General features: G+C 42.3%; 1 protein-coding gene across 1 annotated transcript in view; it reads left to right on the top strand.

Annotated features, from left to right (window-relative positions):
* Positions 1-19,712, top strand: part of LOC145406748 (midasin) — a 489,879-nt gene extending 470,167 nt beyond the window's left edge. Inside the window, exons 32-33 of the mRNA XM_080277847.1 lie at positions 2,817-3,024; positions 18,777-19,712. Coding sequence (XP_080133973.1) covers positions 2,817-3,024; positions 18,777-19,705 — 1,137 coding nt within the window. The 3' untranslated portion in view covers positions 19,706-19,712. The remainder of the gene's footprint in view (positions 1-2,816; positions 3,025-18,776) is intronic.
* The last annotated feature ends 424 nt before the right edge of the window (positions 19,713-20,136 follow it).

The raw sequence follows: 20,136 nt of genomic DNA, 5'->3' as shown, positions 1-20,136 counted from the left end.
TTGTTGGGTAATGAATTAATCACAAAAATGAGAGAAGAGAAAGATTTGGGAGTGCTGGTCCAAGATAGTTTGTCACCAGAAAAGCACATTAATAAGATAGTTAGAGAGACTTATAAACTCTTGACTAACATAAGAGTAGCATTTCATTATGTGGATGAGGAGATGATGAAAAAATTGATAGTGGCCATGATCCGCCCCAGGTTAGAGTATGCAGCGGTAGTGTGGTCCCCAGACAAAAAGAAAGATACACTATAAACAAGATTGAGAGAATACAAAGAACAGCAACCAAGATGGTCCCCAGTCTGGCAGACCTGTCATACGGAGAGAGGCTGGAAAAGCTGGATTTGCCTTCCTTAGAGGAAAGGAGAAAAAGGGGAGACATGATTACAGTGTTCAGGACCATGGTGGGAGTAGATAGAATTGACAAAGAAGATCTGGGATAAGAGAGCAACAAGAGGACACGGAATGAAATTGAAAAAGTCAAGCTGCTTGAAGGATATCAATAAATACAGGTTTCCTTACAGAAGTATAGACTTGTGGAATAGCCTGGACAAAGAGATCGTCCAGTCTAAAAACTTAAACGAGTTTTTAAAGCTAAATTTGACTTATTGAGAAACAGCGACGGAAACCCACGGGCATAGCACATTCCGTGTATATCACAATTAGGTATATTAGGTAAATACTTAAATATTTGGAATGACTTAGATGAAGAGGTGGTGCATGAGAAAAACATTCATGTGTTGAAAGGTAGACTTGATAAATGTGGATTTGGAGACAGGACAACATGAGCTTTGCTCAATTCCTGTATACTACAAATAGGTAAATACAAATAGGCAGATACACACACACACACACACACACACACACAGTGCAGTCCCCTTTTGTCTACAAGACACTCCGTAAACCTAACATACCCATGCATAGTGTTGCGTCATGTCATTATATATTTTTCAATTTACTCAGTGCAAATAAAGTAATATAAGCATAGATTAGGATTTGCACAGATAGCCCTGTGTTAACGATTACTGCTCTTACTTTCAACCTGTTATGGGCTGTGGATCACTGATGGTCCCTGTTAGCCAAGTGACCACCATCAGGATTTTTTTTATTGTACGAGGGGTACTTGTCCATGTTTTAATGTATTTGTGTACTTGTCCCACATGGGAGAGTTCCTTGTCTCAGTGGAGTGAATGGAGCTGGGGACAGATTGACTGCTGCTTACCTTAAAAGCACCAGGCAAGGCTGCTGCATCACCCCTGAACATCCACGCTGTGCACTGTGCAGTTTCTATGTTATGTCTACAGATGCCCCATTAACTCAGCATACCTGTTCCTAATGTCATGCTGTAGTTATTAGTTTATTTGATTACTTTCTCTTTCAGGTTATTCAAACTGGTAGCTTATAAGTATTATAGAATGTGACTTCATTTCCAGTCTCTCCTGTGAAATTTCTGTGTCAGTTTTTCCATACTGCATGGTGGTCTTTCTCACTTTCTCCTGGAGGGTTTGGTGGGAGCCTTCTTGCTTTACTATTATTATCCTTCAGCATGTAGAGTTAGATCTTGTAGTCATAGTCTACTGTGTAACAAGCAGTCTCAAAAGGACCATAAGGTCTCCTCCTCTTCTTCTTCTTCTAGCACATTATTCATTATCCTGTCCATTCATGGCACATCACACACATTCCTTAATAACCTTGTCTCCACTGCTTTAACTCTTGATTTTCTGTTTTCCAGTCACACCAGTTTGAGATCCTTATAGGTAACATGGACACCAAAAGTTCTTTATGCAATCCTCTTGCAGCTGCTATACTTTGACCTTTGTATTATATCAAAGACTTTAGAGCATCACCCACATTCCTTCCTTGTGCCACACTGCACTTCAGTCATCTTTCCTTTGATATTCCCCCCTCCCCCCCTTTTTTTTAATCATGTTTCTTACTGTGATGCAGAAAATTTACTTGTTAAAGTTCCAATGTTGTCTTTAAAGTATATTTGCTAGTTCTCCCCACTTTACGTTACCAATTGTTATGTTGATCAACCCCAGTCTGTCTGGCTGAGGAGACCCATCAACTGCAGGCAAGCAGCCATCTCTATATGGCCATCCCATGCAGGGAACCATTGTTCTCTTGCTGCAATGAGGCACAGGGAGTAGGGTGAAGGTTTGGTTCCTGGATGAATGCTGCATTTGTGTCTCTCCATCCAGCTAAAAGGGACCCCACTTGACCCCATAATTTGGTTCATATGGTTGCCGCCTCACATTGTAAATGGTTTCCTAGGTTACAGGAAACCATTAGGCCTGTCGCTCAGTGTAGAGCACCTGAAGTGAAAAGAGGAATAATAAAAAGTGACAGCTAGGAAAGGGAGAAGTACGAAGAGAGGAGAACATACTCAGACATAGAATGAGAAAGATTACGGTCTGTGGAAAATGTGATATTTTTGGAACACTTCCTTGATATGACAGAGACGGCCTGCAGAAGTTTTGTTATGGTAATGATAATGCTAACAGTCTTTCTCATATTCTCCTTGCAGTGCATTGTATCATTCATCCAAGTGTACGAGTTAGTGGGGAAGAGGATTGTTATACTGATTGATTGTGTACTGGTTGATGAGCAGGAAAAGACGTTATGATACTATCATCACAGTGTACAGGTTGATGAGAAAGAGGAGACATATAATGCTATCAAATTGTACAGGATGATGAGAAATAGGAAGATCTTATTATACTGGCTGATGAGAAAGTGGTTTATGATACTGTACTACCAAATTGTATAGGCTGATGAGGAAGTGACTTATGATACTACAGTCCCACGTTATGCAGGTTGATGAGGAAGAGGAGAATGTGGCCGGGGAAGAGAGGGAGGCTATGAGGCAAGAGAGTGATGAAAGGAAGCAGTGTGAGCGGAGTCAAGGACGGCGCGACCCACAGGCTGAAAGGGAGACACGTATGGAGACAGAGGGAGAGGTGGTCTTGGAGTGTATAGTACAGCGCCCTCCAGAAACATACTTCCATACCCTTCTGCCTGAAAGTAAGTTTATATACATAGATATATATATATATACAGTATATGTATATTTGTATTTTTGGTTAGTTGTTTTGTGGGGACAGGCACTAACCCTCCGCCAACCCACTTGTTGTCACATAGGGAACACGTGTTGGTTGGTTATAAGGTTACCAAAACCAGCGTTGTAAATGTTTTCCAGGTTTACAGGAAATTATTTGGCTTGCCACACAGTGTAGAGCTACCCCAAAAACAGAGTATCACTGCACTACGTGGGTGGATGATGGAGAGGTATATGAGAGAGGAGTGTGTGAGCTGGGAGCTGGGCAATGAAATGGCGGGGGACAGAGCGACATGGATGCGATTTGTTTGTGGCCACCCCATATGGGATTAAGGCGTCTGGCAATAGATATATATAATTTATAGCCAGATATATATATATATATATATATGTAAGTAATCCCTCTAATATCCAAACGCCCAATATCCGAACATCCCCACTAACTGGACATAATCGTCCCGGGATCCAATATTCCCAAATGGTCCGGAAACCGCAAAAAAAAAAAAAAAAAAAAAAAGGGGGGGGGGGGGGTTTCCCGCCCGGAATTTGAACCTGGCGCGTGGGGCACGGGACAGCTTTATTGTGGCGCACCATTCCTCCAACATCCGCTAGAGCGCCCCTGCATCCTCCCCACTTTTCGCCTGTCTCTCGTTGCAAGTGCACACTCGTTGTCATGGCTGCCCACATGCTCGCTTTTGTGGTGGTGCCTTACCTGCTGCAGGCACTCCTGCTGCTCTCGTGCCTCTCCTTCGTGTGTGTGATGATGGCCCTGCCGCCTGAGAAGAGAAAGAGAGTGGTGTTGACTCTGGAGAAGAAATGGCAGATATTGGAGAAAGTAGATGCGGGGTGGTCTTCTTCCCGCATCCTCCACGAGTTCAACCTGGCCCGATCTTCTTTGTTTGATATTAAGAGATCCTGAGACAAACTCATGCAGGACAGGGCTGACTTCTTGTCGAGAAGCAAACGCAACGTGGAGAGGAAGGTGATGTTTACTCCCAAGTTTGCTGAAGTCGACCGTTCCACGTTGACTTGGTATCGACAGCAACGTGCTGCTGGTGTGATGGTACGTGGTATGGAGCTAAAGGCTCCTGCTGAGAAGTTTGCCAGGCTTCACGACGCCCTAGACTTCAAGGCATCCGAGGGATGGCTCTTAGCATTAAAGTTACGGCATGGCCTTACCAACCGTAAAGCTCATGGCGAAGCTTTGGACGCTAACGAGGATGGAGTTGACGAGTTTCAGCACAAGGTGAAGGGCTTGATCGACAGGGAGGGCCTCACTCTCGGTCAAGTCTACACACTGACGAAACTGGTTTATTCTATCGCTCTTTGCCAACGAACACTCTAGCCGAGGAGACGGAGAAGCGTGTACCTGGCCGCAAGCTCTCCAAGGAACGGATATCTGCTTTGTGTTGTGCCAATGCTAACGGCATGCACCGGCTTAAGCCCGTTATTGTTGGCCGTGCAAAGCAGCCTCGGTGTCTTTGTAGGGTGATGGTTGTCCTTCCTGTCGTTTGGTACAATTCTTTGAAGGCATGGTTTACAGCCCAGATCTTCAAAGACTGGTTCCACCGCCATTTCGTCAAGGAGGTCATACATTACCAGACGGAGAAACTGGGAATCCCGCGCGACCAGGTAAAGGCCCTCCTTCTCCTCGACAATGCACCTGCCCACCCGTGCGACAAGGACTTGGTGGCTGAGAATGGTCGGATTAGGTGCATGTTTCTGCCACCCAATACGACTGCTCTCATCCAACCAATGGACCAAGGAGTGATCATGGCAACAAAGCGCCTATATCAACGGAAGTTCCTGGACGAGGTGATGGTTGTTCTCGAGGACGAGGACAAACCCAGGGAGGGATGGGACACGCGAGGCTAGCGGACTTTGGAAAACCTTCGCCGCTACAACATCAAGTCTGCAATCTACAACTGGGCCAGTGCATGGAAGGAAATCCCTGTCAAGACTCTAGAAAATGGTTGGTCTCATCTGCTTCTCGGAACGGATGTGGAGTACAATTTCCTAAGTTTTGACGTGGATGACTTCCATGCACGTCTACGTACGCATGGCGACGATGTTGATGTGGACGATGTGCGTGAGTGGTTGGATGACGACGAGGGCAATCCTGGGTATCAGACCTTGTCTGATATCGAGATCGCATCTTCAGTTGCAGATGTCGGTACCCAGCTTGAAGATTCCAACGAGGAGGGCGACAATGATGCGAACTCCTCTCAGCATGACACAACTCTAGCCATCCCCAAGATGAGCGCACTCCGGGAACACCTAGAGCTTGTTCTCGACTACCTGGAACACCCGGACTGCGACAGGGAGATGGGGCCCTTGGGACTTGTGGAGGAAGTGCGTGCTTTCAGGCAGTGCATCATCAATCGTCAGAATCGTCGTTCCTTGCGTCAATCAATGATTGACAGTTTTTTCAGGCCCATGACCCCCACTGTGCCCAGCCCTGGCTCCACTCCGTTGCCTTCCCAAGACAGGCCCTCATGCTCCGAGCCACAGCCCATCACATCAGCCACGGCGGAGTCACCGCCCGACGTGAGTTTGTGTCTGTCTTCAGAGTCGTCTGCAGTGGGTACGCCATCACCACGACCCAGCGATGCACCCCTAGGTCAACTGCCAGTGATACTCTCGGACTCTGACAGTGAATAGACGCCAAGAACTTCTCCACTAGACCACACGGGAATTTACAGTGTTGCGCAGTGAAAAAAACAGTACATTGTGTTAAGGATTTACAGTTGTGAGTGAAAAGACAATTTTTGAACTATATTTAACGTAAACAGACGTGTGTTTTTGCTTTAGAAAATGGTTATAAGAGTGGAAAGAGTTAAAGTGCAGAGTGCAACACTTATTAAGTTATAATGGAGCATAAGTTAGACAAGAGTGCGCACTGTGAAGAGAATGGACTTCTGAGTGCGAATGACTTAAGTTCAGTGCAAGACTTCATGAACAGTGTACTGCAAGTTCTTCAGGAAATCCTTCTTATTGTCAGAGTCCAAGAGGAGGCGGTTATTCATCAAGATGGCCATGGACTTGCTGTAAGTAGGCAGAATGTTTCATACTGTACTCTACTGTATTTTCCACACTATACATACCTCAAACACCTCATTTCACACTTTTATGTCCCTTATTGGTGTGAATATGCTGTGTCTTAGGTGCTGTGCATGTGCAGTAGGAAGGTGTTTTTCTGAGTTAGGCTAGGTTACGGTCCATAACTACCAGTCCAGGAGCCAGGGACTTGTAAGTACTCAGAATGTTGAATATTGTATGAACCTACCTCAAAAACCTCATTTTATGCTTCTTTTGCATTTATTTCAGTCTTTTATGTCCCTTATTGTTGTGATTTGGGTCTTAAATAGGTGCTATGCATGTCCAGAGGGAGTTGTATAGGTGTTTTTCTGAGTTAGGGCCCATAAGTACAAGTCCATAAGCTGGGGCCCAATATCTGGACAGGACCACTATCCAGACCTGCCTATGGCTCTATTACGTGGGATAATGGAGGGATTACATATATATATATATATATATACTGTATATATATATATATATACTGTATATATATATATATATATATATATACTGTATATATATATATATATATATATATACTGTATATATATATATATATATATATACACATATCATCATCATTGTCTAATCCCAAGTTGTCCCATGAGGAGCGCAGGAGCCTGGAGCTAGGCAAGTTGGTCCTGACATTTAAGATGAGAGTGACCAGCCTCACTCATCCCTCAATGACATTATATGAGCAATAAACCCCAACCACCCCTTGGAAATAAACCTGCACAGGCTCATGGCCGTATTGTTAAACATCCTTGTCATCCGAAAGGGTTGTTCGTCACCCAAACCATACCATTAAAATTTTTTGAGCCATGAGAGGATCCTTCGCATCGTGGGGGAAGGGGAAGGGAGGCCAAAAACGAAGGGACCACACAGGGCACCTCTTCCCCAGCCTCTTTGACTGTTTGCCAGCTGGCATGTACATCAGCTCAGTATTTTTCATCACATTTTTAGTTAAGGTAGGCAAATTTCCATGACCTAATGTTAGTTTTTAGCTGTTTCTTAATGGTGTTTACCTTTGTGGATCATTAGATAGGTTCCTTGTAGTGGGTGTTTATTCATCCTTTTTGTAGCTGTGTGTGACATTTGCTTGTCCCAAGGTTACTGTGTTAGAGCAGATCTGTTTTGTTGATCAGAAAGTAGACATGACACATGAATACATACTGTGGTACCACATACACCTCTAACACAAGACACCCTGTAGTTATTATAAGTGGAGGCAAAAATGCACCTCTCACAATAAGAGCCACTTTCCTGTGTTTATTCATTATATAACATAACACTGTGCATAACAAGCATTCACAGTAGAATAGATAATATGTTAGAATGTGTGATTTAAGGAGAGTGGAGTTTATCTATCAGTGCTACTTTAGCATGCGGTCTACTGCAGTGTTAGGTTAGGTTACGTTGGTTTAAGTTAGATAAGATTAGGCTAGGGTAGACCGCACACTAAAGCGGCACCTACCGATCTACCTACAGTATTATTCATCTGCCTATGGTGGGGAAAACCATGGTTTAAAAAAAAAAAAAAAAAAAAAAAAAAAAAAAAAAGTTTAAACCAATCCACCTTGCATGTAACCTATAAAGTTGCACAAGCTACATGTAACCCATTATTAGTGCAATATTATTTCCTCTTCCACTGTGCTGTGATTTGCATGTTTCTTTTTGTTTATAAAGGCCCCAGCATGCTTGCACGCGTTAGCCTTGTTTCACCTGATGGCGGTTTTCCATGCTGCACGATCTCGTGCAAGTGTTCGGTTCAGTCCCTTTCCCTAAGGCCCCTCGCAATGACCTGGTCAAACTTCCCTCTACCCCTCCCAGTCCTTCCCCCAGCATCCATATTCCTCACCCCCACACCCAATTGTCCTCCCCCATCCTTTCCACATGTTCAAACCACCTCAACCTACTCTTACTCATCACCCTGCCAATACATTCCAGTCTCATCCTCCCTCTTAACTTTTCCATTGTAAACCCTTCTCTCCCAGGCCTTGCTCTCATCCTTTTTCTTAACCGCCCAAGTCTTACTGCTATACAACATTACACTCCTGCCTTGGGAATACGCAATTTATATTTGTTAGGTTAGGTTTGGTGTAGGTTAGGTTTTGTTTTGTTTTGTTTGGGTTAGGTTAGGTTAGGTTAGGTAAGGCTATTTTGCAGTAAATTTCATTATCAGAATCATCATAAAACACTAAAATAGAGAGATTCCACGTATAAAATTTTTTTAATATGTGACTTAAAGGAAAATTTTACCAAATATTGAATAAAACATTGAAAAACCTGTAGGCCTGTACACACTTACAGTATTAAAAAAAAAAAAAAATAAATTAAAAAAAAAACGGTTCTGGTCATTTACGCCAGAATTGATGCTCAAAATCGAATGAATCACATTAAAAAAAAAAAAAAATAAGAAAAACCTGGGTTTTGTGGCAAAACGCAATATGAGCTACAAACCATAGGCACACGCCACCTTTGCTTAATTGACTATGCTATCAAGATAACATCAAACACACACGCTAGCTGAAAGAACATTGATAAAGAGATCCGTATAGAATGTTTCTAATTGAGGTAATTAGGGAAAGTTCCCAGCCAGTTTTGGCAGCCGCTAATTTAGGCAATGAACACTACAGAGAACCTATTTAATGTTACACAAAGCTGACTCCGTTAATAAACAGCTAAAAAGTAACAATGTCATGGAACTATGCTTGCCTTATCGATAATTGTGATGAAAATGTCTGAGTTCTCGACATCTCTTCTGCTTAAAGCCAGTGGTGAAATATAAACAAGAGAGAGAGAACTCAGATGAGCGTCAGAAAGTGCATGTTTTATCTCCTTCAGGCGTACCAACCTCTCCTCGATGGAACCACAGGAAAGGGGAAGGGGAAGGACGATTTAACGTTACCAAGGTACTCCTTGGAGACAAGAGGCCCCTTCGTGCGGAACCTTTACGCAAAGGGGAAGGGACCATTCAACAATCCGTGCTTCAGTCCGATTGGAGTGCCTTAATTCACCCACTATACCACCAAGCACCATAAATTGGTTATATGGTTATTACCCAGCGTAGTCAATGTTTCCTGGTGTACAGGAAACCATTTGGCTTGTCACTCAGTGTAGAGTCACCCGTAGACAGAAGGAAGATGAAAGAATGAAGGAAGGAAAGAGGGAAGAGAGGAAAGGGCAGGCACCCAAGAGCAGTACTGCAATGAGTGAGTGGATGGTGAGTACCACCAATGATATATATATATAAGTGGTAGGTGGGGGCGCTCACCATCCACTCACTCGATGTAGTGCTGCTGTCGGGTGTCTGCCCTTTCCTATCCTTCATCCTTCTTTCCTTCCATCCTCTTCTGTCTTTCTTCATTCTTTCCTTGGCCTTCTGCCTACAGGTGACTTTACACTCCCTTCTCTTTCATTCTTTCCTCTTCTTTCTGCCTGTGTGTGACTCTACACTGAGTGACAAGCCAAATTGTTTCCTGAGCACCAGGAAACCATTTACTACGCTGGGTGGTAACCATATAACCAAATTTTGGCGCCTGGTGGTTTAGTGAGTAATTATTGCGCTCCAGTCAGATTGAGCCGGTGAAGGTTTATATCCAAGGGGTGGTTGGGGTTGATTGCTCATGTAATGCCACTCAGGGATGAGCGAGGCTGGTCACTCTCATCTTAAATGTCGGGACCAACTGCCTAGCCCCGGGCTCCTACGCTCCTCATGGGGCTGTTTGATATCACACTAATTGATACACATAACGTATGGGGAAATGTTCATTTGGTGGATGTGTGACTCCAACTTTAAGGGTTAAACTTTTAAACACTGATAATTATCCTAGTGCTTAATAATAGTATACGTACATACACGCACGTGTACACATACCCTCGATGAGCTGCTCTAAACCGGTTTGCTGCCTCTCTCTCTCTCTCTCGTAAATAATACGAAGTAATATGCACCCAAATGACACTGAAATCATACAAAAGTGGCTGAAAGTGTTATTTTATATTGTGAATTATTGTGATAAAATACAAGTGATTTTGTGATATTTTTGTGATAATCAGAGAAGTCATGATGCTAAGCTCATTATCTAACAAACATTATTGCGGTTGCAAACTGTGCAGCTATGCTATGAAATGACTCATGACATTATTCAGTATCAATAAGGTTTATAAAAGTAAATGGTAATAAAAGTCATTCATGAAGTGTTATAAAGTTTGTAATGATTTTCCTCACATTACTACTGCTTCACTAAAGTCTAGAGTAAACCATGCATCCATCCATCATCCAATCCTACATTGCCTCATGAGGAGTGTAGGAGCCCGGGCTAGGCAGTTGGTCCTGACATTTAAGATGAGAGTGACCAGCCTCACTCATCCCTGAGTGGTATTACATGAGAAATCAACCCCAACCACCCCTTGGATATGAACCTACACCGGCTCAATCCGACTGGAGCACAATAATTACTTACTAAACCACCAAGCGCCAAAATTTGGTTATATGGTTACCACCCAGCGTACTAAATGGTTTCCTGGTGTACAGGAAATTGTTTGGCTTGTCACTGAGTGTAGTCACCCACAGGCAGAAGGAAGAGGAAATAATGAAGGAAAGAAAGACAGAAGAGGATGGAAGGAAAGAAGGTTGGAGGAGAGGCAAGGGCAGACACCCGACAGCAGCACTACATTGAGTGAGTAATAAAATCATACGAGAATAGCAAGTTTTTTAAAGGATGTAGGTGGGATTATTAACCCATAGGGATGAAGTAAGGACCAGATGGAAAGAATATTTTGAAAGTCTGATGAGTGGGAATAGACAGAGCAGAGCCACTGTAAACATGGTTGGTTTTGGGGGTGTGCAGAGAAGGAAAGTACTGCCAGGACATGTGACACACAGGTGAAGAGCGCTGTGAAGCGACTGAAAAATGGGAAAACAGCTGAAGGTGATGAGATGTATGGATGTGGATGTAGGTGGTAGATTATTAACCATGGGGATGAAGTAAGGATCACATGGAAATAATATTTTGAAAGCCTGATCAGTGGGAATAGAGAGAGCAGAGCCACTGTAAACATGATTGGTTTGGAGGGGTGTAGAGAAGGAATGTACTGCCAGGAAACGTGACACTCGCACAGGTTAAGAGCGCTGTGAAGTGACTGAAAAATGGGCAAGCAGCTGGGGTTGATGAGGTGTATGCAGAGATAAAGTGTAATGGAGAGAGTGGAATGAAGTGCATGTTGGAGATATGTAAGAAGGCATGGATGAGTGAAACTGTGCTGGCGGAATGGAAAAAGACTGTGATTGTACCCCTGTACAAAAATAAAGGTGAGCAAAGTGAGTGCAAGAATTATCGTGGTGTAAGTTTATTGAGTGTGATAGGGAAGGTGTATGGAAGAATTATTATAGAGAAAGTATGAGAGGTAAGGTGCACCCTCACACAATGCGAGTTTATGGGCTGCAGAAACCCTCGCATTCTACGATTTCGCATTGTGTGAACCAAAGAACTTGTACCCTCGCATTCTACGATTTCGCATTATGTGAACCAAAGAACTTGTGGGAAAAATGGTGCATGGTGGACAGCCCACCCAGGGCTTGGTCTTCTGGACCCCTTCCAGCCTAATCTACCCTGCTAATACTTTGTCTAATAGCACTTCTAGTTAGACAAACAAATACAAAAACATAGAGAACACCATGTTCCTTTATTTAAGTGACTTTTGGGCTTGTTTAGAAGGGAGGGGGGTGGGTATCTGAGGCTCAGGGCATCTGCTCTTGCCTCACGGGGCGGGGCGCCACGTTGTCACTCTCACTGTCACTGTTGAGGTCTCCTGGAGGTGCCATGAAGCCTTCTAAGTTGACAGCTGAGACCATGATGAACAGTTGGGTACTGCTATGATACTAAAACAGACCACAGGATGTATAACATGTATTCTCGCTGCAATATGGAGGAGAAGTGTCTGTTTACCCAGGAATGTCAGTAGATGGCATGCAGGTAGCTTGTCAGCTGCCCACCATTTTGAACGTTGCCAGTCACCTGCCTTCATGTGACTTGCTTTGTCCAGCCCAACACTCGTAGTAATGGAGGGAAGTCCATTTTTGCCTTGGAATCATACAGCCGATTCGCATGTTGGGAAGTTCAATTTGCAGATTTCACATTCAGTAAAAATAAGCATTTTCTGGGTTGACCATGCATTGTAGGTGATTTGCACTGCATGAGTTTGCATTGTGTGAGGGTGCTCTATATCATAAGTCCTAGTGAGTGATGAACAGGGTAGCTTTAGGAGTGGCAGAGGATGTGTGGATCATATATTTGCTGTGAGACAGATCGTGGAGAAGGCTTGTGAGAAGGACTATAAGGTGTTTATGGCATTCATGGATCTGGAAAAGTATACGACAAAGTAGACAGAGAAGGATCGTTGAAGGTTTTGCGCATTTATGGTATAGATAGTAAGCTGCTAGGTGCCGTCAAGAGCTTTTTTTATGATGGTAGTGACGCACGTGTAAGGTTTAATGAACATCTGGTGTGGGTGTGCGACGAGGTTGTGTGATATCCCCATTGTTGTTCAGTATATATATATATATATATATATATGGATGGGGTGATGAGAGAAGTAAAAACACAAGTAATGGAGAGGTAGATGGCATTGGTAATGAACGGTGATGGATGGAATATCTCAAATTTGTTGTATGCTGATGATGCAGTACTTCTTGCAAATATTGGACAAGAACTCAGTAGACTAGTGCAGAGTTTTGCTGATGTCTGTGAGCATCGTGCCTTGAGAGTAAATGTAGAAAAGAGTAAAGTGATGGTTACTGAAAGAGAAGGTGACTCCCAGTGTGATGTTGCATTAAATGGAGAGAGACTGGACTTGGTGAGAGAGTTCAAGTACCTGGGTACAGTGATAGAAGAAGGGGGAAAATGTGCAAAAGAAGTGTAAAGTAGAGTGACACTAAGAAGGAAAGTAGCTGGGGCAATGAACGCCTTGATAAGAAACAGAGGCTTGAGCGTTGCAGCTGCACAAGGCTTACATGAAGATTGTTAGTGCGAACTTTAACATACGGATGTGAGACTATGGTGTGGCATGAAAATGAAAAGACAAGAATGAGAGCAGTGGAGATGGGAATGCTGAGGAATGTATTTGGAGTACAGAGAGTGGATAGGATACGAAATAATGTGATTCATGAAAGATGTGGAGTGAGAGAGTTTGAAGAGAGTGTACTGAGATGGTATGGTCAGGTGAAGAGAATGGATAACAACAGAGTGGTGAAAAAGGTATACCTGAGCGAATTTGAAGGAGGGAGGAGGCGAGGTAGGCCAAGGAGAAGGTGGAGGGATATGGGGGATGAGTGTGTGAGGAAGAGAGGTTTGGAAGTCGATGAGGCTAGGGGACTGACAGGAGATCGAGCTGGCTTGATGAATATTTTGAGGAGAAGCGCAATCAGGGATTTGGCACCCCTTTTTAACGTGACAGCATCCAGATTGACTCTATCAGATACGTTGATGTGAAGCTACAGAATATGGTGAATGTTTTTGGTGTATCAGATAGAGCCATGAGTCCAAGGGCTTGAATGGTGAGCGAATGGAAGTGTGGCCCATTGCATTCGGCAAATTTGGGCTGTCAGGACATTGCTACTCCTGACCGTGGCCTAGGGTGGGAAAGGTCAGGATGATGATGATAATGATAGATAGATAGATGGATATACAGTAAGCTTGCCCGGAACACGTTCTCACCGAACGCGCTCGCAATTATGCGCGGTTAGTACTGGGATACTTATAAGACAACATAAGATTAACGAGCCATTATGAAAACTTGAAATTTACACAAGAGTGGCCTTTGAAAGCCCAAATCCTCGAACATCAGCGCAGCGTGCACGGTTTGTTTTGATCATGTGATCATGTGATTCGCTGTACTGCTTTTCCACAGTACTGTATTTGCAAGTTAAATATTTACATCACTGTTCTGGTAAGTTTATGTACAAGTTAAAGTACTGTTAAATAACATTAAAGCAAGAAGCAAAGTCTTATGATCAGTTTACCTGATAGGCGTCGGAATATTCCCTTTTTCATTTGTTCATTAAAGATTTGCAGGACTGATTTTCCACAGTACTGTATTTGTAAGTTAAATATTTACTGTTCTAGTATGTAAGTTAAAGCACTTAAATAAAGTTAAAGCATTAAATAAAGCCTTATAACCAGTTAACCTGATTTATATGATTACCCATGATCAGCGGGTGCCAGGACAATTCTCCATCAAGTCAATTCGTCGTCAGACAGTTCCCCATCAAAACATGGATGATTCCCCGTTAGGACAATTCGCACCCTGAACGATTCCCCATCATTCTATAAATATACTTATTTCGCCTTTGAATTATATTCTAGTGTCACCCATAGCTGTCTTCATTACTGACTGGCGAATTGTCTTGTTATTGTTGTGATGGCAAGTTGACGATGACGAATTGTCCCAAAATCAGTCGGCATCGGAATGTTGCCTTGTGTTTATGTATTTGTATGTTGAAGTTTTGCTGTGCAGTACTGTATTTGTAAGTTATAACTTTAAATAAATCTTCTAACCACTTAAAGTGCTTCATATTGATTATCAATGGCAGATAACAACAAAACATCACATTTAGGGGGTCTAGGGAGCAAAATAAGGAGTAGTTAAAACTTACGCGGTTTTGCGCCAAACGTGCCACGGTTGTAACAAAACCTTCGTTAGGGGCGAGCTTGCTGTACAGTACTGTATATATGAACACACACTTGCTCGCAAGCACATTTACATTACCAAGTCAACATTGGATCCATAGCTGTGTACAGCTTTTATTAACCTCTTCCACATTGATGACAGTCATTTCTTTTGGCTTCCGATGAATCCATTCAGTTAAGGAAAATTTTCTGAGCCTAAAGGGTTATGTTAAAGCCTTCATTAATCTGTTCACCCAGAGAAGTACATAAAATTGAATACAGTTCTCTGGAGATATTAAGGATAAGACATCACTGGTTTTTAAGGAATTAAGAGGTAATGTATGGAGTTACCCAGGCAAGGAAAACAAAAAAATCTAGAGATAAATATCCCTTCTGTCACAGAAAAACAGTGTACGTGGATCGTAGCATCACCTTATTATAAGCTTTTCTAGACTTATCGATAAATATAGGTATATTTGGAGGATTATGGCACCACCATGGTTATGAACCATGAGGAGCCTTCTTAGACTTTGTCCATAAATATAGGTGTACATATAGAGGATCTTGGCACCACCTAATTTCTCTGGACTGTTCATTAACCCTTTAACCGCAGGTATTGTTTTGGTCTGACTGTCCTCTCCCGCGGGGGTTTCAGCCAAATGTAAACAAACCTTTAAACCTTAATAACTCTGCACAGAATAAAGCTAGAGAAAAAAATAAGGTACCATTAGAAAGTACTAACCTTCAGCTTTCCATTGATGTAAGTTTCATGACTTTGTTGACTTTCACAGGACGGGCAGAGCCGTTAGAAGTGAGGGGTGTAAAATCACTATTTTACGCCCCACACACCAGTACCAAATGCCAACCACTCTCTGATAATAGTAATATAAACATATATGAACACTGCACATACGATAAACACCCACTGAGGTAGGTAAAAGGCACTTCACTGCGGCTGCGCCCGCACTTCACTGCGGCGTCACCCGCTCACTGACGTTTCAGGCGATCTTTTCATTATTTCTAACTTCTAATATTATTTTACATATAATCTGGGCAATATACTGTACATTATATTTACACTGCACTTATTACTATATTGCATCACTGTCGCATCACAGAATTACACAAGTGCCACAGAATTACACAAGTGCCACAGATTCTCTTATTACAATATCACTTATTATACTGGCCAATATTTACATTTTTTTCTAGGCAAAATATCCCTTACTACTACATTATCCATTATACAATTATTGGTAAAGCACGTCACTGTCGCATCACTGTATATCACTGTCACTTTCAGTAACTCTGCACAGAATAAATCTAGAGCGAAAAATAAGGTACCATTAGAAAGTACTAACCTTCGGCTTTGCAATGATGTAGGTTTCATGATTTCGTTGACTATCACTGGATGGGCAGTGCCATTAGAAGTGAGCGATCTAAAATCACTTTTTCGCTCACACACCATTACCTTCGCTCATACACCATTACCAAATGCCAACCTCATTCTGATAATAATACTATAAACATATATGAACACTGCACATACGATAAACACCCACTCTGTGTTCACTGAGGCAGGTAAAAGGCACTGTCATTATCCGCACTTCACTGCCACATCAGCGGTGTTGTAATCACTATTTTTCGCTCACACACCATTACCAAATGCCAACCTCATTCTGATAATAATACTATAAACATATATGAACACTGCACATACGATAAACACCCACTCTGTGTTCACTGAGGCAGGTAAAAGGCACTGTAATTGCCCGCACTTCACTGCCATATCAGCGGTGTTGTAATCACTATTTTTCGCTCACACACCATTACCAAATGCCAACCTCATTCTGATAATAATACTATAAACATATATGAACACTGCACATACGATAAACACCCACTCTGTGTTCACTGAGGCAGGTAAAAGGCACTGTAATTGCCTGCACTTCACTTCCACATCAGCAGTGTTGTCACTCACACAGCTGGACAGATACTGATGCGTGTTTGGTCCGGGATGGGGTGGGGGGCCCAGGGGGTGGGAGGTGGGGCCCCAGGGGGGGGGGGGAAGAGGGAGGTGGGGGGTCGGCTGGAGTGAAAGAACTTGATAGCTACTCTCCCTTGAAACAATTGGCACACGGAAAAAACGCGGGGTATTCAAAATATTCACAAACATTCGAGAATGACACCCACGGTTTGGTCCAGTTTTTGCAATGTCATTCTGGAATGACACCCGCGGTTAAAGGGTTAATACCAGTGTAGGATGGAGATACCTGGCACCACGTAAATCCAGCATCACTGTTAAAGTATCCCATATAAACTTTTTGTAGTACTCTTAACAGAGATTTTGTAGTACTCTAACAGAGATACAGAAATTGTGTTGAGTTTCACTGTTTATTTATATATCCATTTATTACCACAGGAGCCTTAAAGAACTGTAAAATTTGCTGGCCAAAAATTCATTTAAGTGGAAAATTTATTCATGTTGAACTATATATGATGTACAAATAGTTCAGAGAGGAAAGTTGAGGAGAAATAATACTAAACCGTGAAAAAACAAGCTAACATCCTAGAATGCCAACTGTGATGGAGGCAATAAAAGGAAATATGAAAATTATTTATTGTATGACCAGGAAAGTTACTGAACTTACGAGTTATTCCCATATTGTTAATAGCTGTGGTAACCTAGTCAGGAAAAAAAAAAATTAACAGGTGGTACTAAAATTAATTACTGTACTTCAGTGCAGGTCATTCCCCCCTCCCCCCCCTCCAGTCTCAGGGCTGGTATATACTTTAACTGCTACTTCTACAGTTACAGTTCTCTACATTAAATAGTGGCTGTACTAGATGCCAGATATCATAGCTTCACACTAGCTTCACTCAGGTTTGGACAAGGGCATCTCAAACAAAAAGTCTTAGAATAAAAGCCCCAGTTACATTAAGTGAGGTTGGGTTAGGTTGGGCTGGGCTAGGCTTGGCTAGGTTAGGTTCAAGGTAGGATAGGGTACAACATGGTACGATACAGTAGATTGGGTTGTTGCATAAGATGGGTTAGTGGACTTTCGTCCTTGGAGGGTTTTATCCTAGGGAATTTAGTTCAACACTTGACATCAGTACAAGTCACGAGAGCCTGCTTTTGCTGTCACAAATAGCACGTTTTTTACTCATTTTCAACATGTTTGCAGTACACTACCTCTTGCTGCTGTGAAATTTTGTTTGCGAGTGTCTGTTGTACTCTTTATTTGCATTAAATATTAAACAGCCTAAACAAGGCCAAAGAGAGACTTTGCTGATGCACGTAAATGGACTTAAGGCATCTCCTGCTCTAGTGGAGGTCACAGTCACGAGCTACGGACCATAGGGCAGCACCTTTATGTTGAGTATGGGTTGCAAGAACCCCGTGTAAGTTACAGCAGAGAATTACAGTACAGCTAAATATGGTGACCTCCATGTTTTGAATATGACTTGTAAGAACCCGCATTATTGTGACCTCGAGTTACATGAAACTCAAGGAGAACCTTTAATGCAAATCCTTTTGAGTATCCAACCCCAGGTTGTGAAGGGATTAATGGAGACCTGTTCCTACAAAAGGTCTCTCCAAAGCATTAAAAGATGTCTGGAAGTAGCAAGAATGTAACAGAAGTTATACCATTGGATTGAAGGGGCTAATAACCCCCTTTCTTATTCAGCTCAAATAGTATTCAGTACAGTGTCCAGTTTGTATTCAGTGTAAGTGTATTGTTTTGTAAAGAAATGTGTACAGCCAAATCTTATAATAGTCACTCAGGACCCTAACTCACCCAACCTAGGGGTAAGAAAGGTTAGGATAATGATGACAGTGATGATGATCTACAGTTCTGTATCAGTTTATTGTATTTATTTTGAATTTTATTGATATATCACCACCATCCTAACCCAGTGTTTAATTTTCATATTATTTTTATTATTATTATTTTTTTTTTTTGTAATTTCAGATGAAAATGAGGAAGCTGCCATATTTGATGAGGATGTGGAGAAGACACGACGTGAAATAGAGGTAGCCAATTTGCAGAATGATGATGGAGGTCAAGTTTGGGCAGAGCAGGAGGCAAGGGTGGCACCCATTGCATTGAACCTGTGTGAACAACTACGCCTCATCCTGGAACCCACCCAGGCTGCTCGACTTCGTGGTGATTTTCGCACAGGGAAGCGTCTTAACATGCGCAAGGTCATTCCATACATCGCATCACAGTTTCGCAAAGATAAAATCTGGTTGAGAAGAACCCAGCCCAGCAAGAGAACTTATCAAATTTTGGTGGCAGTGGATGACTCTGAGTCAATGAGTGAAGCTCAAGCTGGAAGCTTGGCAGTGGAAAGTGTAGCCCTGGTTACTCGTGCCCTCACTCTGTTAGAAGTGGGTCAACTGGGAGTCATCAGCTTTGGAGCCACCACCAAAATACTTCACCCATTGGACCAGCCCTTCAGTGAAGCTGCGGGGTCTCAGATCCTTGCTAACCTTAAATTTGATCAGAAAGTTACAAACTTTAGTCGCATGCTTGAAGATAGTGTGGCCATTCTGAATAGCTGCCGGACCAGTAGCAGCCATGGCAACCCAGACACTGCACAGCTGCTTATGATTCTAAGTGATGGACAAACTCAGACAAGATCAGAGGCAGTGAGAGCAGCAGTAAGAACAGCTAGAGCATCCAGAATATTTATAGTGTTCCTTGTGTTGGATGCTCAGGACAACAAGTATTCTTTCTATGACGTACTAGTGTATGAGGAAGGACGTATGCGGCCATTGGTAGAGTCCTTCCCTTTTCCATTTTTCTTAGTTGTGAGAGACATTGAAACATTACCTAATGCTCTGGCCACTGCTCTCAGGCAGTGGTTTGAACTTGTCACAGCTGATGCTGCTCAGTAAAATGTTGAATATAATTTTTTAATAGTCATATTAATATGGAATATAAGTTGCTATGGTTATTATTGTGAGAATACATATTAAATATTTTCATTTTCATTTTTTTTTTTTTTTTCCAGATTCACTGGCCTGTTGCTTGTACTGTGATTTAATTGAAACTAATTAGTTTGGCAAAAAAAAATTGGTAGCTGTATAGTGCAGTATAGTACATAGGAACAGGTCAGTGTTTCATAATGTAAGTGTATTACCAGTAACAACTTGTATTACAGATCAGGCAGTATTGTGTAATTACCACAACTTAAAAAAAAAAAGAAAAAAAAAAAGCATAAATTGGTATTGTTTGTGAGAGCCAAGAATTTGAAGACTTGGATGATGTGTGTGTGTGACTGTAGCCCATTTCACTGGACACAGTATTCCGTTTCACAGATATCCTA

The sequence above is a fragment of the Coenobita brevimanus genome, chromosome 71 (assembly GCF_032717465.1).
Source record: "Coenobita brevimanus isolate Jiangsu-jjx chromosome 71, ASM3271746v2, whole genome shotgun sequence".
NCBI lineage: Eukaryota > Metazoa > Arthropoda > Malacostraca > Decapoda > Coenobitidae > Coenobita > Coenobita brevimanus.
Note: the sequence above shows the minus strand (reverse complement) of the source record. Positions and strands in the feature narration are given on the sequence as shown.